Source organism: Penicillium nucicola, assembly GCF_028828085.1.
Source record: "Penicillium nucicola strain IBT 29836 chromosome Unknown utg000006l, whole genome shotgun sequence".
Classification (NCBI taxonomy): domain Eukaryota; kingdom Fungi; phylum Ascomycota; class Eurotiomycetes; order Eurotiales; family Aspergillaceae; genus Penicillium; species Penicillium nucicola.
The window spans coordinates 1,750,257-1,768,716 of NW_026643130.1; the positions used below are offsets into that span (position 1 = coordinate 1,750,257).

Consider the following 18,460-nt stretch of genomic DNA (forward strand, 5'->3'; position numbering starts at 1 on the left):
GGGGCGAAATCCTCGTCTTTCGGATATGCAATGTCATCTGTTAAGTCCAAGTATAAATAAGCTGAACCCCAGGGCCGCTTCCTCCAGCAACTTATAAATGCCTCTATAAGATCGATCTGGATGACATGAAAATCTTTCATATCAGGTGCCTTTAAGCTTATATCTGGTGTGTGCTGTGACAAACCGAGTTGTGAAAAGGATTGCAACTGATAAAGATATTAAGACAAGATGTCAAAGGACACCAAGTCCAATCTACCCGTCTACCGGCCTAATGGCCGCGGGATTGGGGTTGTTTTCGAGAATATTACTGTGAAGAGTGAGGGTAACAAACAGCGAACCGTTTTCGACCTACTGGAGCTTCTCAAAACTGTTATTTACACCCCGGTTTCCATGATCTTTCACGTGTTGGGACGCCAATCCAATGCCACATCAACCGTCATCATTGACGATATTACTGGAGTTATCTTCCCTGGAGAAACGATGCTTGTCCTAGGTCGACCAGGATCCGGATGCACCACAACGCTCAAGGTTATCGCCAATGACCGAGAATCTTTCAAGGAGGTTGGTGGAAAGCTTCAATACGCCACTATTCCTGCCGCCCAAATGACCGGATCGCTCAAGTCGGAGGTTGTTTATAACTCTGAGGACGATATCCATTTTCCAACATTATCCGTTCATGATACCCTCGACTTCGCCCTACGGTTGCGGAAGCCGGCGACGGAAAATACCACAAGTGATCGTGAATTTTCTGAAGACTTGATTGAGAGATTGCTCTCATCGCTTGACATGCTTCATGTTAAGGGCACAATTGTGGGCGATTCATTCATCCGTGGAGTCTCTGGTGGAGAACGCAAGCGTGTGTCCCTGGCCGAGGCCTTGACAGTCAACTCAGCTGTCTCATGCTGGGATAACCCCATCCGAGGGCTGGACAGTTCTTCCGCTTTCAAATACCTGCGTCTTCTGAAGGCCATCTCTCAGGAAACCGGAATGGCCAATATCGTCACCATATACCAAGCCTCGGAATCGATGTTTCATGAGTGCTTTGACCGCACACTCCTGTTGTACGATGGACGTATGATCTTCTGTGGACGGATAGAAGAAGCGAAACAGTACTTCATCGACCTGGGCTTCTACTGCCCAGACCGACAGACAACGCCAGATTTCATTACGGCCGTGACCTCCCCAACCGAGAGGCAAATTCGGGAAGATTATGATGGCCCACTGTATCTCAACAAAGACTCTCTCGCTGCAAAGTTTCGCGAGAGCCGCCATTTCAAGCAACTCCAGGATGATATCACATCCTATTACCAAACAATCGGGGGAGACTCCACGCGGGAGATCGCCCTGCGTGATGATTTGCAGAACGTCCGATCGAAATACACGCCCACAAACTTTCAAGCGACCAATTCCATTTGGAAGCAGGTCATGGTGTCAACTAGGCGATACTACCAACTGTTTTGGGGTGACCGGAATACTTTCTTTACGATTCTCGCTCTATGCGTCGTGAATTCAGTCATCACGGGTTCGGCATACTACGATGCTCCCAAAACTGCCACCGGATCTTTTGAGCGAGGTGGTGCTCTTTTCTTCTCTATCGTCTACTTCTTTTTGAACGCAATGACAGAACTTGTCAAGACCGTCAATTCGCGGTCCATTCTTCTAAAGCAGCACAAGATGGGCATGATTCACCCAATCGCCTACGTCGTTACACAGACACTGGCTGATATGCCGTTGGCACTTATCCAATCTCTTCTTTTTGCCTGTTGTTATTACTTCCTGGTAGGGTTGACACAGACTGCCTCGCAGTTCTTTATATTTGTCCTCATTGTGTTTGTTCATTATTCAGCCGTGTCAAGTCTATTCCGAATGCTGGGTGCATGGTCACCTACATTAAATTTTGCTCTTCTTCTTGCTGGAAGTGCGATGCCAGTTGCATCTTTATACTCGGGTTATGCTCCTCCTGTGCCAACAATGCATCCCTGGGGTTCTTGGATTCGTCGGATTGCTCCTACACCCTACGCCTTGGAAGCGTTGATGGGTAACGAGTTTTACGCTATCACGCTTCATTGTACGGAGTCTCAGCTTGTCCCATCGGGTCCTAGCTACGGTGATATTCGCTACCAGGGCTGCCCCATGGCCGGTTCAAAGATCGGCTCCGCAGACGTTGCAGGATCGGTCTATTTGGAAGACATCTATGCTTTTTCAAGAGCTCACTTATGGCGGAACTTCGGTATTAACCTTGTGATGTGGTTTCTTTACACTCTTTTGGCCGCCATTGGGCTTACAATCCTGACCAAGGACAACGGCAGTTCAAGCGGGCCTGTCTTTAAGCGTGGCGCCAAGATTGCACTTGGGAGAATCGTGGAAACCCCGTACTCGGATCCTGAAAAGCAACCTGTCTCCCAGCCTCAGCCTGCATTTGATGATTCAACTTCCTCGACAGTCAACAATAGTCTTGCCTCACCCTCTGACAAGGAGCTCAGTGAATCAAAAGAGAACCCCGTCAATTTCACTTTTTGTGGAGTGAACTATTTCGTTCCTGTCGCCAGTCAGCAGAAACAATTGCTGGATGATGTCTATGGCTACGTGAAGCCTGGCCAATTGACTGCTTTGATGGGAGCATCGGGTGCCGGTAAAACCACTCTTCTTGACATCCTATCCCAGAGGAAGTATCAAGGCACTGTCGAAGGACGCATCCTTCTGAACGGCTCTGAACTCGAGCCGTCATTTGCACGATCCTGTGGATTCTGTATGCAACAGGATGTCCACGAATGTTCAACAACAGTGCGAGAGGCTCTTCAATTCTCCGCCCACCTGCGCCAATCTGCCCAGACACCAGAATCCGAGAAATTGGCATACGTGGAACATGTCATCTCCTTATTGGAATTGGGAACGATCGCGGATGCCTTGGTTGGAGAGGCTGGCGATGGTCATCTGAACGTAGAGGAACGAAAGAGAGTGACGATTGGAGTGGAATTGGCCGCAAAACCTTCTGCTTTGTTATTCTTGGATGAGGTCAGTATCCAATTCGCCCCATGAGACAAAATGCAATTGCTGTTCCCAGACTGACAATCGCTATAGCCTACCTCTGGACTCGACAGCCAAGCGGCTTTCTCCATTGTGTTCTTCCTTCGCAAAATTGCTGCAGAGGGTATTCCAATTGTCTGCACAATCCATCAACCCTCCGGTATGCTCTTTGAAATGTTCGACCACGTTCTTCTGCTGGCATCCGGCGGTAAGACTGTGTACTTTGGTGAGACTGGTGAAAACGCGCAACATGTTCGTGATTATTTTGCCAAGAATGGTGCGATCATGGGTAAAACCGACAACCCAGCTGAATTCATCATTTCTACGGTCGCTGTTAAGCCTGAAAATGGCGGCCATGATTGGGTGCAAACCTGGAATGATTCACTTGAGCGTCAGGTGATTCTCGACCGAATCTCGCGTCTGAACGAAGAATCAGCTTCCTGGATACGACAAACTTCGGTTGACAAGGACCAGCAATTTGCGCTTTCCCTCTGGCACCAGACCATTGCCGTCACCAAGCGACACTGGACTGCGGTCTGGAGAAACGGTCTTTACAATTTCAGCAAATTGTTCAAAAGTATCTTCTTCGAACTTTTCATCTCTTTCACATTCTTCAAACTAGGATGTGATATCCAAGGCCTGGAGAATCATATGCTCGGTATCCTTCTCATTGTTTGGATTATACCTGCGGTCGCCGCGGACATTCAAGCTGTCTGGTTCGAGAAATGGGCTATTTTCGAGGCGCGAGAGCGTAATGGCATCTATGACTGGAAGGCTCTCCTTATTGCACTAACAGTTGTGGAAATTCCCTGGAATCTCGTCAACTACACAGTCATTTTCCTTTGCTCCTACTGGACAATGGGGTTTACAAACACACCCGCTATTGCTGGATTCGTGTATTTCATGTACCTCCTGTTATCTGTATTTGCAACCGGTTTCTGTCACTTGATGGCCGCCTTGTTCCCAAATGCAACAATGGCCGGATACGCCAACTCGTTGTCCTGGGTTGTCCTTATGATGTTCTCAGGCATCCCTGTGCCACACTCCGCATTGAATGATTTCTACCGTCCGTGGTTGTTCTGGGCCGATCCAATGCGCTACTTCTTTGGAGCCACTGTTTCCAGCGTGCTACATGATGTGAAGGCACACTGTGCGGAGAGTGATCTGGCAACTTATGACCCTCCCACTGGTCAGACTTGCTATGAATACACGGCGAGCTATATGAATCAGAACCCTGGATACCTGATCAAACCGAATGCCACTACATTGTGTGGCTATTGTAGTTACTCGGTCGGAGATGATTACTCCAGCACTTTAGACTTCTTTTACTCCGAGCGTTGGAGAGATCTTGCAGTTTTCCTAGGGTTCTGCCTCACTACCATCACTCTGGTATTCTTCGTCACTTGGATTACAAGGGTCAAAATGCGACAATGGAGACGTTAGATGGGCCACTCATCTCGAGACGAGTTATTCGCCGCGTTCCTGGCGAGAAATGCCACCCCACCAGCCTTTCTTTCTCCGCTGCCTGTTCTCTTTTTTTTCTTTGTTGTTTTCCCGTTTCTACGATTTCTTCCTATTATATATTTCATTTCCATTGTCATTTTATACTTGATCTGCGTATACATTGTGTATTCATGATTGCCCAAACTAAAATCTAGATCCAAGATGTGCAAAATTCTTTCTTGCGTATCCTTCATATTTCGTGCGGTTTTGAGCCTACCTACGTTCCTCTCCCTGATTTCCGCACAATGTCCGATATTGTCAGTATTCTCCAACACAATCTTATGTCCTACTTCGCCGACACATTTGAAATGCTTCCCGAGTTCTGGCATATCATAACGATGTACCACCAGCGTAGGGAGCTTAGTTCTACTACAATCGCATGTAGACCGACTCTCAGGCTCCATTCTTTGCCAAAACTAGAGAGCTCCATAGACGCGAAGATTTGCTTTCACAATCCTCGGATGTAGCATACCCCTTTACGATCCAATATGTCTCCGCGGTTCAATAACCCTTCGAATCGGACGAGCTTTCGACCGATCTCCCAAAGCCATGACCAGACGCATATATCGAGCCGGTGGCGTAGATCGGACCCATATTTGCCCTGGCCGCCGGCTATTTTGCGTTCCCTTATTGGCTGCGTATATCCATATGTCCCGCATCCGAGCCGGATGCGGCCGAGCCATAGTTTAGCTTTTGGGAACTTCACCATAGTTCGAAAGACTTTTCTTTTGTTACCAATCACTGCTTCAATATGCATCATCATTCGGCTCGGATCGGGGGTCTTGGCACAACCGTTCGTACCTTTAAAAACCTGCAGCCTTGTCCAGTGTATCCATCCGACAGCTCCCACTACAACGTCAAAAACGACGTAATAACCCCCCTCCTTGCCTTCACAAAAGAGTGATATTTGCTGACTACGATTCTTGCAACCTTAGAACTTCGAGTTTTACTGATCACAATGACCTCCAACGAGCCACTTGTACAGTCCCTACTCCAGCGGCTACGTATCCTCGAAGACAAGGATGCACTCTGGACATTGATGAACCGTTACTGCAACGTTGTCGATAATCGCGACTTCAAGGCATTCGCCAACATGTACACCGAAGATGGAGTCATGGAATTCGAAGAGTGGGGCCAGATCAAGGGTCGCGAGCAGATCGAGAAAATTACCTCGGTCGAGGGCGCCTTCCAAGGTCTTCAGCACAACTTAACCAACTTGCAGTTTGAGGTTGATGGTTCGGATGAGGCAACTGGATCCGCTTATCTGTCTTTCTATGCTACGCCGGATCTCTCGAAGCCCGAGGTCAACTATGCTTTCGGTGGTCCCTATAAATTCTCCTTCCGCAGAACTGCTGCTGGGTGGAAGGTCGCGCGCCACAATCTGCGCAAGAACTGGTCTCAGGGTGTTGATACCACTGGTCACTTTACCGCTAAATAAAGAGTCAAGGGTCAAGCCCTTGCTTTCATGAAATTTTTGGTTATCATATCAGATCTTTATTCTGCCAGAATCGATTTGTGGTGGGCATATACAGGGAAGAGTGGACAAGAGGTCGTTGTAATCGTAATCGATGAATTCATAGTATACTACCTATTCGTGGATATGCAGGAATGCATGAAAGAGAAGATGTGCTGGCGATGTTGGGTGAAGCTGAACTGGGTGACATTACCTCGTCAACATTTTTATTGAACCGATTACTATGGCTTGCGTTTCATATACACTATGGCATGATTTTTTGACGTGGTGATTTCAAAATAGATTTCCAGGAACAGTATTCATATCGAACCCATTCTCCAGCCAATGAGCCAAATAATTCACCTCGGGGGCGCTCATCATGGGATCCATTTCCTGGGGGCTTGTGAAAACACCATCTAGACCCAGAGAGTTCATAGGTGGGGAAGCTTGGATGGGCGCGGATGAACCCTGAGTTGCTGCTAAATTTGCAGGGGCTTTGTTGATCGCTAATCTACTGAATGAGTTAGTTTCGTTAATTTCGACTTCTCATACAAGCCAAACTCTTAGACGCACTGTAACTGAGGGATTGACTGGAGCAATTCTGACTCTAGACTGGTAGGTGCCTCGGCAGACATCCAGGTATCTCGCGCAACTTTCAGAATGTCCATGCTGATTGCCTTGCCGGTTGTCGGACCGACATGATCAATTTCATCCAGGCACTCAATGCCTCTTTCTACGGCTGCAAATGTTAATTTTGCGCGGTGCGAATCAATTCCGGGATGCAGCACATCGCAAAGTAATGTAGTGCATGCCGATACCAGAAAGGAAGCCATTGCGCCATCAATTCGAATATCAGGAAATCGTTTGAAGTAAACATTGTGGGCTAAATCAATGAGGCTTTTCGCCGCAGATGTCGACGCATTGATGTAAGCTTGGGTGTCAGTCATAGGAATTTCGTTGCCTTCCAATGATGATCTGGAATCTAACAAATTTGCTGAGACCATGGCTGGACGATAGAGAAGCATTCGCACCATGTAGTAATTAAGGCCCAGGTTAATTCGCTGAACTTCTTGCCAATCATCTCCAACTTTCAACGTATTGTCATAGAATTGAAGATAATATGGCAGTGACTGGACTGAGTTTTGAAGTCCGGTGTCACATTCTGCAATGACTTCTTCCGTCTTCATTAATCTCAGTATTGAGTTGATGCTCGCGGGAGAGTAAATGACTGTAGAAATCTTGTGCGCAACCTTTCCAATTTCTGCCATAGCTCTCACCCATGCACATTCTGTGGAAGGTCTAGAATGTTCTAGGTCCCCAATTTCTGTGATGAAGTCGAGGGCCTGCAGATCTTGTGGAAGGGGGGTATCAATATGATCCATAGAGAGAGCAGATGGCCGACCCATGAAGAGGGCTGATATGCTCTCGTTGGCCAATATGGTCCAAAACGTTAGCCGCAACCGGTGCATACTCAAATTCCGGCCATCCGTCACTTGGCACCGGTTCATACCGAGTGCGAAGAGTGCCCGTGTGGCATAGCCGAGGAAAAGATACGCATCATTGGGTCTCATGACTTGTAGTGCGTACATTGCCTATCACTTGTGATGAGTGGGTGTCCAAAAAGAACTCGATGTGGGATTATGCTCGTACCTTGAGAAGCATGAAGTGTGTGCCCTTGAGGCTAGCCTCCTGTAGGATCATCGATGATTCATTTGCTCGACTGCAAAAGTAATCCGCCCAGTCATCAATCCAGGCAGTGTCTCCTCGGCGCGATGTATTCAAGACGCGGGCTCCAATGGCAAGAGCCATGTATACAAGCTCCTTCCCCCTGAGATTTCGATTTGATGAAGGTGATTGCCACAGCGCGTTCCAGATCTGCATTATCTCTGAATGGACAAGGACGGGGATCTGGGGGTGCATTATCTTGAAATAAGCACTCAATAGCATATCACCGGTGGTCCGCGCCATGAACGCCTCGGGGATTTTGCGTGATAGCGGGTCATTCTCGCCATCAACAGAAAACAGCAGCCGCTCTAGCCCCCATTTTTCCAACTCGTTAGGAGCCGGATGATTCTTCTCAGACAATAAGGTATCTTGAGTGCTCCTACGAATCCGATGATAGATCCTTTGGATCAAACAAAAGTGTGATGATGGACCTAAATTTACTACCTCATTAATGTCACATCCATCAAGTTGAGGGTTAAGTTATCTGACCAAAGAATTGGAATGCCCCTGTCTTTGGATTGGAGATTCCGATACCCGCTCTGAGCTCCTGCTGCTGTCTCTGCAACCCGAGATCGTTCGTCAAATTGACGTGAGAAGCTCTTGATTGATCACGCGGTGTACGATTGCCGATTGCCGCATGCTGTGTCAGAGACTTCGGCCGGATATTTGATGTTGATTGTTTTTTAGGCATCTTCTTACGATCCCGAATGCCACCCGTTCGGTATATGCATGACTGGTGTTGCTTCCAACATGGCTTGCAAGGTTGTTCTCCGTTGCATTTGATCTTCCGGCTGCGACACTGCTCGCAGGCACGGGGGATACGCAATTTCGTCACCCGATTTGGAATCCCGATTCGGGGCAATATTTCTTGGGCTTGATGTTCATCCATGGCTACCGGGATGCAATGTAGCCGGGAGTGCGTCGCGTCTTCTGAGGTACCAATTCTGCCTAGGTCCGTGGCCGCGTTCTGAGCAATTGGTCCGTCAAATTTCGCATTCATCAACCCAGGGGCCACAAGAGGGGAACTTTCTCTCTTTAACTAGACTCGATGCATGCATGAATCATGATCCACCGAGTTCAGGGCGGCTCGAGTGTATAATTACTAATACCAGCCACCGGCAGTCTAAGACTAAGATTAGAGACTATTATTGGCTGACTATATCCGAGCATAAGTACAATTACATCAGCTTCCAAGTTTTCAAGTTGACTTGCTTAGACCGCGTGAACCTAGTATTTTGGTTGCTTACTGATCGCTCGGGTTTTCATTCGTTTTGGTTGTCTCCAAGAATATAACCAGAACTGTGATAGAGGTATCTGGGAGAAAGGCAAGCAAATCGACATCATGAAGCTCTTGAAGGGTGTCCTTGCCTAAGGATATCGCATACCCCCTACTTTCTGAATTTTGTCTTCGGGTTTCGGTGCCCGTCTGGCAAAGTAGACAAGAAGCACTCAGGCAGAGGAGATAAAGGTAGACACGAGGAACAGATAAAGTTGCTTCCGAGGAGGAACCACATGCGTGCAGAGGATTTGACGAGGGATAATATTGGACATCAGATGGGAGCCCTCCCTTCCAATCTTCCAACAATCGTATACATTCCCACAGCACATTTGATGACAATCGCCGTTTAGGGGCAAGGGAACAATTGCAGCCCGATGATGAAATCACCCAATCCTTGTCATACAAATATATCAAGATGAAGTCGATGCAATGGGCCAGCTTGACTTCTTCGATAAAGAGGGCGGTGATTTGCTCTTGGATATCTCTAGCTAAGAAGGAAGCAGTCTCCTCTCCCAGAGCAAGAGCGACCAACGGATGATACGGCTCAGGTTGAGTATTTGCGAATCTCAATAAAGACACCCATAGAGTGTTGTCTGGCCCTCGTGGTCGGGATTTAAACCCAACAGAAAGGATCCGATCGCGCACGTACAAGCACCGACATGTTCGGGTTTTCTTGGTCAATTAGCCTAGCTCCAGGTCTTCATTTAGAGAAATACGCTCGGGTGTGGAACATGCAACGTTGAGCCAATAAAGCGGATTCTTCGGACGCATGCTGTCTTCGTGCCACTGTGTCATCGACAGCAACGCTGGGTTTTCGATGTATGGGCAAGTTTCGGTCTCGAACTCGTAAAGGAACTTGATTATTCAAACGTTATTCTGTATCCGACCAGGCCAAATATGTTATGAACGATCGCTCACCTTGGCCCGTTGGGAGAGGGTCTGCCGCAGACCATTTCAGCTCGAATAACCGGCCTCTTTGACATATTGATTTTCGACGAAGGCACTGCCTGCGAGCATAATAGACTGATACAATAAGGGACTTGCAAATTGAGTCTCATCTTCGGCAAGTATATTTGTCAAAAGTTCGTTGGTATCCAAGACCGGTAGAAGGGGGTGGACGTATTTCACATACGCTCTGAACAGTTAGCTTTGAAGTCCGCATGGTAGGAAGTCCAAGGCCCCCTTCATCAGCAAAGATTTGAAGTCGTCTTCTTCAAGGTGCAAAAGACCGACCCGGAAGGTCGTGGCCTGTTCAAAGTTTCGGACTTCTTGTCCGCCGCTTGAATAATAATGCGATGATGGTTCAAGGTCATCGACAACCGAGAGCAGGTGGTCCAAGGGATGTGTTTGGAGGACGTTAGGGCCTGTCATCGTATGTTTCGCATGGTTTTTGCGATTGAAAGGGTTTCCATAAGCATGGACCGCAAGGGACGATCTAGTTGTTGACAGAGATTAACATCATCACAGAACTGCAATGAGGGTTATGTTGATCACCATTCTCTTCCGACCCTTTTTCTGCAATTGAGCAAGAATCAGATAAATTATCAATACTGTCACGTCTCTCGCAAGGAGATACAGCTGATCCCAAAGACGAAGCCGCATGAGTAACGAAATCCGTCCGCAGTCTTTTCCTAGGGTGCCTAAGAATTTAGCGCCCTGTTGAATCAAGTCGCGCACACTTAGCTTACCGTCTTTTGGTCGGAAGAAAAGTGCAAGTCAATATTTTCCTTACACACCGGGAACACGCTGTGGAACCTTCAATCAATTGACATCGCAGCTTTGAGCTTCCATGTTCCAAACAGGTTTGTACAGCTCGCTTGGTAACCCGGCGAGTTCGTCGTTCTTTCGTAACTGGCTCCACTGACTGCGACTCAGAAGCACGTGCTTCCATTGCGGGGAAATTTGAAGGATCGCTAAGCTTTCTGGGTAAATTCCCCCGCTGTGTTGAGGTATTGTAGTTGTTTATGGGGAAGATGGCAACCCGTACATCCCCCACAGCAGCAATCTGTGCTCACAACGATGCCGGTGGCATTGCCACCGGCTACCTTCAGCTAGGACTGACGATATTGTGATGGTAAAATAAGGTTCCATGCTATATTCCGACCCCGAAGTGGATGATCTGGTCCTCGCTAAGCCAGGGATTCTTTCCAAAATTGTTGGGGAGATATAGATACGATGTATCATGTCAGGCCGCGCATTGGCCAATTATAGCCAAATTAGTCAACATATGAACGCGTCATTGGCCCTTGATTTACACGGTCATATTGCAAAGATATGGTGCCGGTGGGACTTATGGGAAAGTTCGCCCCCAATTCCAGATGCTATTCTGGCCATCAGGTGCCATGTTGAACATGACTTATTGCAAAGATCGAAGATGTTAGATATAAAGATCACACGACAATCGATGAGACACGAGCGCTTACATTCCCCAAATGCACCAAATGTATTGTCCAGATCCTCGAAAATATATGCCGAAGGAAAATTGATCGCGTAATCAATTTCGCTTGGATCGTCTGAAGCTCCGGCAATGTCAAAGAGCAACGACTCGGAGGCAGACGCTTGCATTTCACCTTGGTGCGGTCCTACGCCAGCCATTGGAGCCTGGCGGGTGGTGGGCGTCGTTGGCCAGTTGACAGTCGTATCCTTAGAAACAGTCGCCTCTGTACCATTACCTAGAGCACGAGACAATTCGCGTTGATTTGTAACTTTTAACAACTCGGTCAACAATTGTTCCGTATGTTTGGCGATTCGATTCCGATAGCCAACGGCTCGACTGGCGCGAATTATTTTCATGACACCGGTCTTCGCTTCTAAGGCAGCTGGCGAAAATGGTGAAAATGTCGGTTGAATGCAAAGTATGACGCCAGCCGTAAATTGCTGCATGGAGACAAAGGATGCCCCAAAGTGACGCTGAAATTTGTCCACTGGAATTTGTGAAATTCGAAGAGCGGCTGCAGTGGCTTCCACCAGTGAGCGGTGTATGGCATCGGCGACAGGTTTATAAATGGTGCGACTTCTTCGCTCTAGTAAGGAACGATGGATTTGGATAAGTGCGGAGTCATATGTTAGTTGTAGTATGGCAGCCTGGAGAAAGACTGTCTCTGCCTGCTCTTTCACTGCCTCAGAAGCTGCCTGGAGGTTTTGGCAGATTTTTTCCCAGCCACCACTGATCCAAAAATCGAAATCAAATATTCGAGGAACTCTATGGCGCCATTGCCTTAGGTTCTCGTCCGATTCCCTGACTATCTGAGCAATGGTCTCCAGGTCTCCATCACTAATCCTAGGTCCGAGGCGGAGCTGGCGAAATCTGACAAGAGTATCATGCACGATGCCATAGACCTCTGCTTTCATCACATGAAAGACATCCCTCCCGATTGTCTGGTCATGCGGGGCCACAGGGCAGTGATTCAGCACCCAGGGATCAATCATGAGATCGTTCACGACCGTCAATGGATGGACTTGCGCGTGATCAATGGACACCGATCGTCCATAGACCATAGAAGTGAATGTGTCGGACACAATTAGGTGATTCCAGCACCGAGATCTGGTCTCTTCCATAATCGGATCACTGCTGGAAGTGTTCTGTATGTCGAGGGCAGATGCAGCTCTAACAGCCATTCCAACAACTGTCCAGGCTAGACCAGGGGAATTATGAAAGACATAATAACAGGACAGTAGAATTGGAATCTGAACGGCCTCGATCTGGCAATCCTCCAGAGTGTCCAATAGATGCAGCCGGATCTCTGCAATAAGCCCTTTGAGCATATTGTTTGCATCGATATTATGTGCTCGCAATATAGCATGACCGGGCCAGTCCGCATCGGGAAGGGCTGACTGTAGTCCGATTGCTGCGACAACCAGGGCGGCCATGCACGAGCCAAGATCTTCTCGGCGCCATTCTTGGTGGCCGATGATCCTCTCGGCCGTTGCCCTGAACGAGGGCTCAACAAAGACCAGAATAAACCATTGCATCCGTTGGAAGAACGCGTCAATCAGCACATTCATTACTGGTACTGGAGGTGAGTCGATTACTTGGAGACGCCACACCTGGTCGCCTGCATTGTCAGCACCTATGTCGCCGGGAAGGGATGCCCCAGTTAGAATACGGCCAGCGTCCTCTTCATTAAAAATACGCCTTGCAAAATCAATTGTAGACGTGTTGGGATGCACCTGCTGCCTTTTCGCGGATGTTGTGTTCGATGCTGGTGAGATCGAACTTTGTGGAGACGGGCACACGAGAGCCCTCGGACTTGGGTTGATGGCTACGTGCTCCTGGTGCCGTATCCCTGGGCGACGCCGTGGAGCTCGTTGAACGGTCGTCTCGCATTTGCGGCCGGCGCGGGTGCACAGTGTACATGGTCGACCAGTATCGCACTGTTCAGGCAGTTAATAAGCGCGAGCGCAACTGAGACTAAGATTTCCCGCCGGCGGTTACGGTTCTGTACCTTCAATTTTTGCCGGTGGCACCGATCGCATGCCTTGGGCGTGCGTTTCCTTGAGGCTGGCGGGATGTCACCTTGCATGGTACAGGAAAATGAGGGAAAGAAATGTGCGATACTATGCCAGCAAAAGACTGCATAGCGAAAACGGGGGAAAAGAAAGTCTGGGGGTGCGATCGGGCCAAGCGCGTGGTTCGACAGTAAGCGGGACATGCTAATTAGTCTACCTCTCACTACCTTGGAAAAAAAAACACATTTCCTGCCTTCTGAGTGGTCGAAATTTTCTGCTAAAAACAAAATGAGCTAGAGGTGATTTAATCCAGCTGTTTTTCCATAAGGAACAACTCATGCTCTGCATTGACAGGATCTTTATGAAGACGAGTGATAATGAATAATGCTTGATCACGGTGCCCCTGTTGGAGAGCCAGCGGGGGGATTCGGGAACAAAAGGACTTCCCACGAGGACAATGATCAAGAAAAGAACCTGAACGGCGAGTGGAAATCTCCAGGAAAAGCAGACCATAGGGTCATCTGTCTTCATGTGATAACAGGCATAACCAAGCCACGCCGCGAGGGTATATCCAACTGCGTACATGATACCAGTTGTGGCAACCATAGCTCCTCGAGATTCAGCCGTGGCAATCTCTGACTGGTAAGTTGGAACAATACAAGCCAGGATCCCAGATCCAATGCCTGCCACCGATCGGGCAAATATAAACATACCCATATCTACGGATCCGGCACATAGCGCACCACCAATAATGAGAATGATCAATCCTGTTTGCATTGCCCACCGGCGGCCAAAATAGTCGCCAGCCCATGCCTGGAAGATGCATCCAATGATCGCACCGGCGGAATTGACACCATTAAGGGCGCCAATCATGTTGGTGGTATGGGCATAGCCAGACTCACCCTCAGATGGAAGGTTGAAGTATATGTGGAAGTTGGGCTGTCCAACAGTCGAACCAATGATGGCAAGGCCATAGGCACTAGAAACCGTACCAATTGCGACGTAGATGACGACCCATATTGTGTAGCAGTTAACGTCGAGATGGTGAACCATCTTGTGAAAAAATGAGATAGAATAGAAAGGGATGTTGCCTATGTGAACAGGAGGCGAAGATGGTAGGGGGTTAAGTACCAAATTACATCGCTCTTCACAAAACAGCATGGTGATTGCGATCGCGTCCATTGCCGGTGGGTATTGATGGTGGCCTATTATAGAGGTTCCCAACGATCTACGGAGTATGTTCGCGGAGAAACGCGAGGTGGACTTCACAATACCCTTTCCCATATGGAATCAAAGCCCAAAATTGAAGTATTGGTCTCGGATCAACTCCACCCTAGCCCCCCGAATTTCCAACGTCATGCGATCTCGTTGTTTCCTTTGAGTTGCCACCGGCTGCTGCCACCGGTGGTTTGTATGAAGTCAAAGACCAATCAATACAGAGTTGGCACATGCTTTTGTCAGCTATGCGGTGATTTCACCAGCGGCGAATACAATGTGAATAATCTGACATCAATGTGCCATTGAAATTAGTAAAACCGTAATTCCCATGGTGGTATGTATCTACCTGCCCAAGTGGCTGGTTTCCCAAGTTTTGAGTCCGTTTTCAGTCGTTTTCAGTTGCTCTTGTCTCCTACTCAATTTTCATCATTGTTATATCATTAATCAGTGTCCTTGATTTTACATTCGCCATCCTCGCAGAAATAGAACGCCCAGTTCAACTTCGGAAATCTTTGACATAGTTTCACGCTCCGAGCATCAGTCCCAGAGTCCCAGATATGAGCGAACTACGAATCAAAATCGATTCTATCTACGTCTTCCAGTGTTCTCAGACAGTGACACAGGTAATACGGCAATCGTGGTGGGAGGAAACGGAATTTCGGGAATATCCATGGTCTGTGTCATCTCTTGCTGCTCCTCTTGTCACTTCCAGCTTGAATTGAAGCTGAATCGAACACAGATAAAACTAATCTCTGAGTCACCCAGACGCTCCAAGAGGATATACACTATCTCTCGACAAGCGCCTCCCATTGCACTACCAGAGCAAGTGTCGCATATCTAAGCAGATCTTCTTGGATCAGTTGACAGAATTGCTGAGACATTGTGCAAAAGCAATGTCAACGCGACACACGTGTTCTTCTTTGCCTATATTCAGCCTCAGTCAAGGGAAGGAGGTGGAATCTGGAGCACTGCGGAGATGGTCAAAGTGAACAGTAGGCGCAAATCCTTATTCCTCTGACGGGCAAGGGTGACTATTCGATTCAATTCGGTCTACAGAAGCATTGTTAGCCAACTTCTTGGGTGCCCTAGCCATGAACAAGATCATCCCCCAAATTGTTGTACTCCGGCTCGGTGCCAAATATTGTGGGCTTCACTTGGGCCAAACGGCAAATTCCCAGGTGGAAAGCTTGCCCCGAGTGACTCTAGAACCAAATTTCTAATACGATCAAGATCTCCTGATTGAGTTCAGCAAAGAGCACGGTAGTGGGCGGATTACCACCCGCCCATCCTACATTGTGGGTACGGCGACAACCCCCGTGATAAATCTGTGTTTGTCATTAGGGATTTATGCATCATTCCAAAAGTATCTTCTCAAATCCTTGTATTTCCCTGGTTACATCTCTGCGTGTCATAGTCCCGTAGAGATGTCCACTGCGCGAATGAATTTCTATCTATCTGCATGGTCACCTTACACCCGGGGTGAGGAATCAAAGCTTCAACACCTGTGACTCTAGCCCATTCACCTGGAGCCTCTTTTGGCCCATGCTAGCAGATCACTATGGCATTCCATGGAACGGGTCGGCAACAGACCCCAACACCCAATGGAGAGAGATAAATACACAACAAAATCCTCTACCCCGTGGCTACGGAGATCCGGAAACTTTGCGATTCGCCTTCTCTCTGACAGAGTGGGCAAAGCAAGCTGAGATTCAAGAAGCATGGAAGGAGATCGAGGCTACGTATGGTGTGAATTGGAGTGGAATTGACGATGTCGAGAAAGTCTTTGGCTTCACGGATTTCGCCTTGATTACCCCTTATCCCTCAAATTTCAGGTGAGATTCTCTCCACTCTTCGTACTCTCACTGGTTCAAGTTCGCTGACTCGTTCATACTTGTGATTTTTGACAGCAGGGACAAGGCTCAAACGCTAGGATTTTTTGGCTATGTCGATACCTGCGAGTCTATTCTTAGAGTGTTGGACGACTTCGTGGATATGAACATACTCCCCATAATCGCATAATGCTAGCTTAAGCTGAAAATCAAGTTATATTATGCAATAACGTATTTCACAAGCGAGTGACACAATTTGCATATGACCAGTGGATCAAACGACAGACGCTATTGCCTCAAATAGGTGCTCCGAAGTGGCCCCGACCGGCCTTAAATTCTGGGTCCGAACCTTCTCTTTGCCTACATTCTTAGACCGATAACTAGATCATCTTAGTTGTAGATTCTTTTGTGGGAAGCAGATTTACTTCTCAAACGGTTGTAGTCTAGTATATGCAAGAAAAAGTTAATGCGGGAGAGCTGCATCTTTCACCTTTCAAGCTCTGCCATATCTTTGTTAGTACCCCTATAATAAACAGTATTTCCCCGTTCAGACAGCTTACCCGTTGGGGACCGGCGGTGTATAGAATGATTATTATTAGTCTTCGGTCTAAACCCTCTTACCCAAACGGTCGACGGTTGCATTGAACGGCGCCTCTAGTGGCTAGCGCTTTCACTGCAGAAGTTCCTTGTCCGATCAGTACCCTCACTGATTTTCTTTGCACTCAACTTGTCTCCATTTTCAACTTCGAGGAATATCTGAGTGAAAAAACACACCGCCGAAATGACAGAGAGTGATGCGACTAGCACAGCAAACATCAGGAAACGCTTCCTGACAAGCTCGGACACCCATGGAATCGACAGTTTACCCAGTTTCATTCCGTCCGCGAAGCAACATGCAAACGTTGCTATTCACTGCGGAGATCTCACCACTCAATTTCAACTCCAAATACAAAGCGCCAATCCGTTTGCTCCAGGCCATCAAAACACCTTTAAAGCTTGACATAACCGGAAACCACGACTTCACCATGGACGTACCAGTGTTTGACAAAAAGGTTGCAGAGGCCCAGTCACCAGAGAGTGAGCGCGTTGAAAGAGTGTATGGCTCTGACGGGAAGGCTAGGAGATTGTTTAAAGACACAGGGATTACCTTTCTCGACGAAGGCGTACACTATTTCCATTTATAGAATGGCGCTTTGCTGACTATTTATGCCAGTCCATACATACCTTCACTTAGAGATTGGGGTTTTCAGTACCACCCTGACTAAGGCCATGACTTTTTGATTGACGATGGCAGTGGTATCAACACCGTGGATGTTGTGATGACACATGAGCCGCCAAGGGGAATTATGGACTACACTCACTCTGGTGAACGGGCAGGCTGCCCTGACCTCTTTCGCGCTCTCGCTCGTGCTCAATCACCACCACGGATGCATTGCTTCACATTCATGGAGAGTGGGGTGCGAAACTCGTTACGTGACGGGACAGAACTACCGCTGTACCTTCTCACCTAACGGATATTGATAGTGGACAGTCTTGTCCTATAGCGAAGCTCTCGGATATCAAACACGGAGTCAGGCAAAACTTGAGTGGCGACGGTGCATCTTTGAAGTTTTTTGCTACTAGCTACTGTTATAGGGTTGCTCGTCCACTGAACTGGGGTTCTCAAAAGCTGTTTGTGAATGCTGCCATCGAGGGGATACCTCGAGACATGGGAGAGCAGAAAGGAAATCCATCGATGCAGCTACCATGGGTTATTGACCGTGAACTGCAATATTCTCCCCGAAGAGCAGAAGACTCAAGCAACCGGAAAATAATGAAGTTTGTAAGTAGCCTTCTACGAGATATTTTAATTAAATTGAATTTCCTGTGCTGCTCGAGGTCACCTTTCATACCTAGGAACGGTTTGATGGCCACGTCATCATGAATTGATGCCATTTTCGCACATCTTTCCTGTTCACACAATATATAATTAACGTC

General features: G+C 47.8%; 6 protein-coding genes across 6 annotated transcripts; 4 read left to right on the plus strand and 2 right to left on the minus strand.

Moving 5' to 3' along the window:
• Positions 1-228: 228 nt before the first annotated feature.
• On the plus strand, positions 229-4,470 carry N7511_006670 (P-loop containing nucleoside triphosphate hydrolase protein; the record flags this gene model as incomplete). Its single annotated transcript, XM_057129047.1, has 2 exons — positions 229-3,015; positions 3,082-4,470. 2 exons carry the CDS (start codon positions 229-231, stop codon positions 4,468-4,470), a joined length of 4,176 nt encoding a protein of 1,391 aa, XP_056983603.1.
• Positions 4,471-5,488: 1,018 nt separating this feature from the next.
• N7511_006671 (nuclear transport factor 2 family protein) lies at positions 5,489-5,968 on the plus strand (the record flags this gene model as incomplete). Its single annotated transcript, XM_057129048.1, has 1 exon — positions 5,489-5,968. One exon carries the CDS (start codon positions 5,489-5,491, stop codon positions 5,966-5,968), a length of 480 nt encoding a protein of 159 aa, XP_056983604.1.
• Positions 5,969-6,546: 578 nt separating this feature from the next.
• On the minus strand, positions 6,547-8,597 carry N7511_006672 (Zn(II)2Cys6 transcription factor; the record flags this gene model as incomplete). Its single annotated transcript, XM_057129049.1, has 3 exons — positions 6,547-7,575; positions 7,634-8,139; positions 8,198-8,597. The coding sequence occupies 3 exons, from the start codon at positions 8,595-8,597 to the stop codon at positions 6,547-6,549; spliced, it is 1,935 nt and encodes a 644-aa protein (XP_056983605.1).
• A 2,680-nt stretch (positions 8,598-11,277) lies between these two features.
• On the minus strand, positions 11,278-14,489 carry N7511_006673 (fungal specific transcription factor domain-containing protein; the record flags this gene model as incomplete). Its single annotated transcript, XM_057129050.1, has 4 exons — positions 11,278-11,342; positions 11,411-13,105; positions 13,158-13,361; positions 13,985-14,489. The coding sequence occupies 4 exons, from the start codon at positions 14,487-14,489 to the stop codon at positions 11,278-11,280; spliced, it is 2,469 nt and encodes an 822-aa protein (XP_056983606.1).
• Positions 14,490-15,522: 1,033 nt separating this feature from the next.
• Positions 15,523-16,673, plus strand: N7511_006674 (uncharacterized protein; the record flags this gene model as incomplete). The annotated part of the gene is made up of 5 exons (XM_057129051.1): positions 15,523-15,646; positions 15,711-15,850; positions 15,899-16,035; positions 16,169-16,486; positions 16,562-16,673. Coding segments are annotated over 5 exons (831 nt in total), but the record flags the coding sequence as incomplete, so codon positions are not given.
• A 703-nt stretch (positions 16,674-17,376) lies between these two features.
• On the plus strand, positions 17,377-17,994 carry N7511_006675 (uncharacterized protein; the record flags this gene model as incomplete). Its single annotated transcript, XM_057129052.1, has 2 exons — positions 17,377-17,579; positions 17,778-17,994. The coding sequence occupies 2 exons, from the start codon at positions 17,377-17,379 to the stop codon at positions 17,992-17,994; spliced, it is 420 nt and encodes a 139-aa protein (XP_056983608.1).
• Between the last annotated feature and the right edge of the window lie 466 nt (positions 17,995-18,460).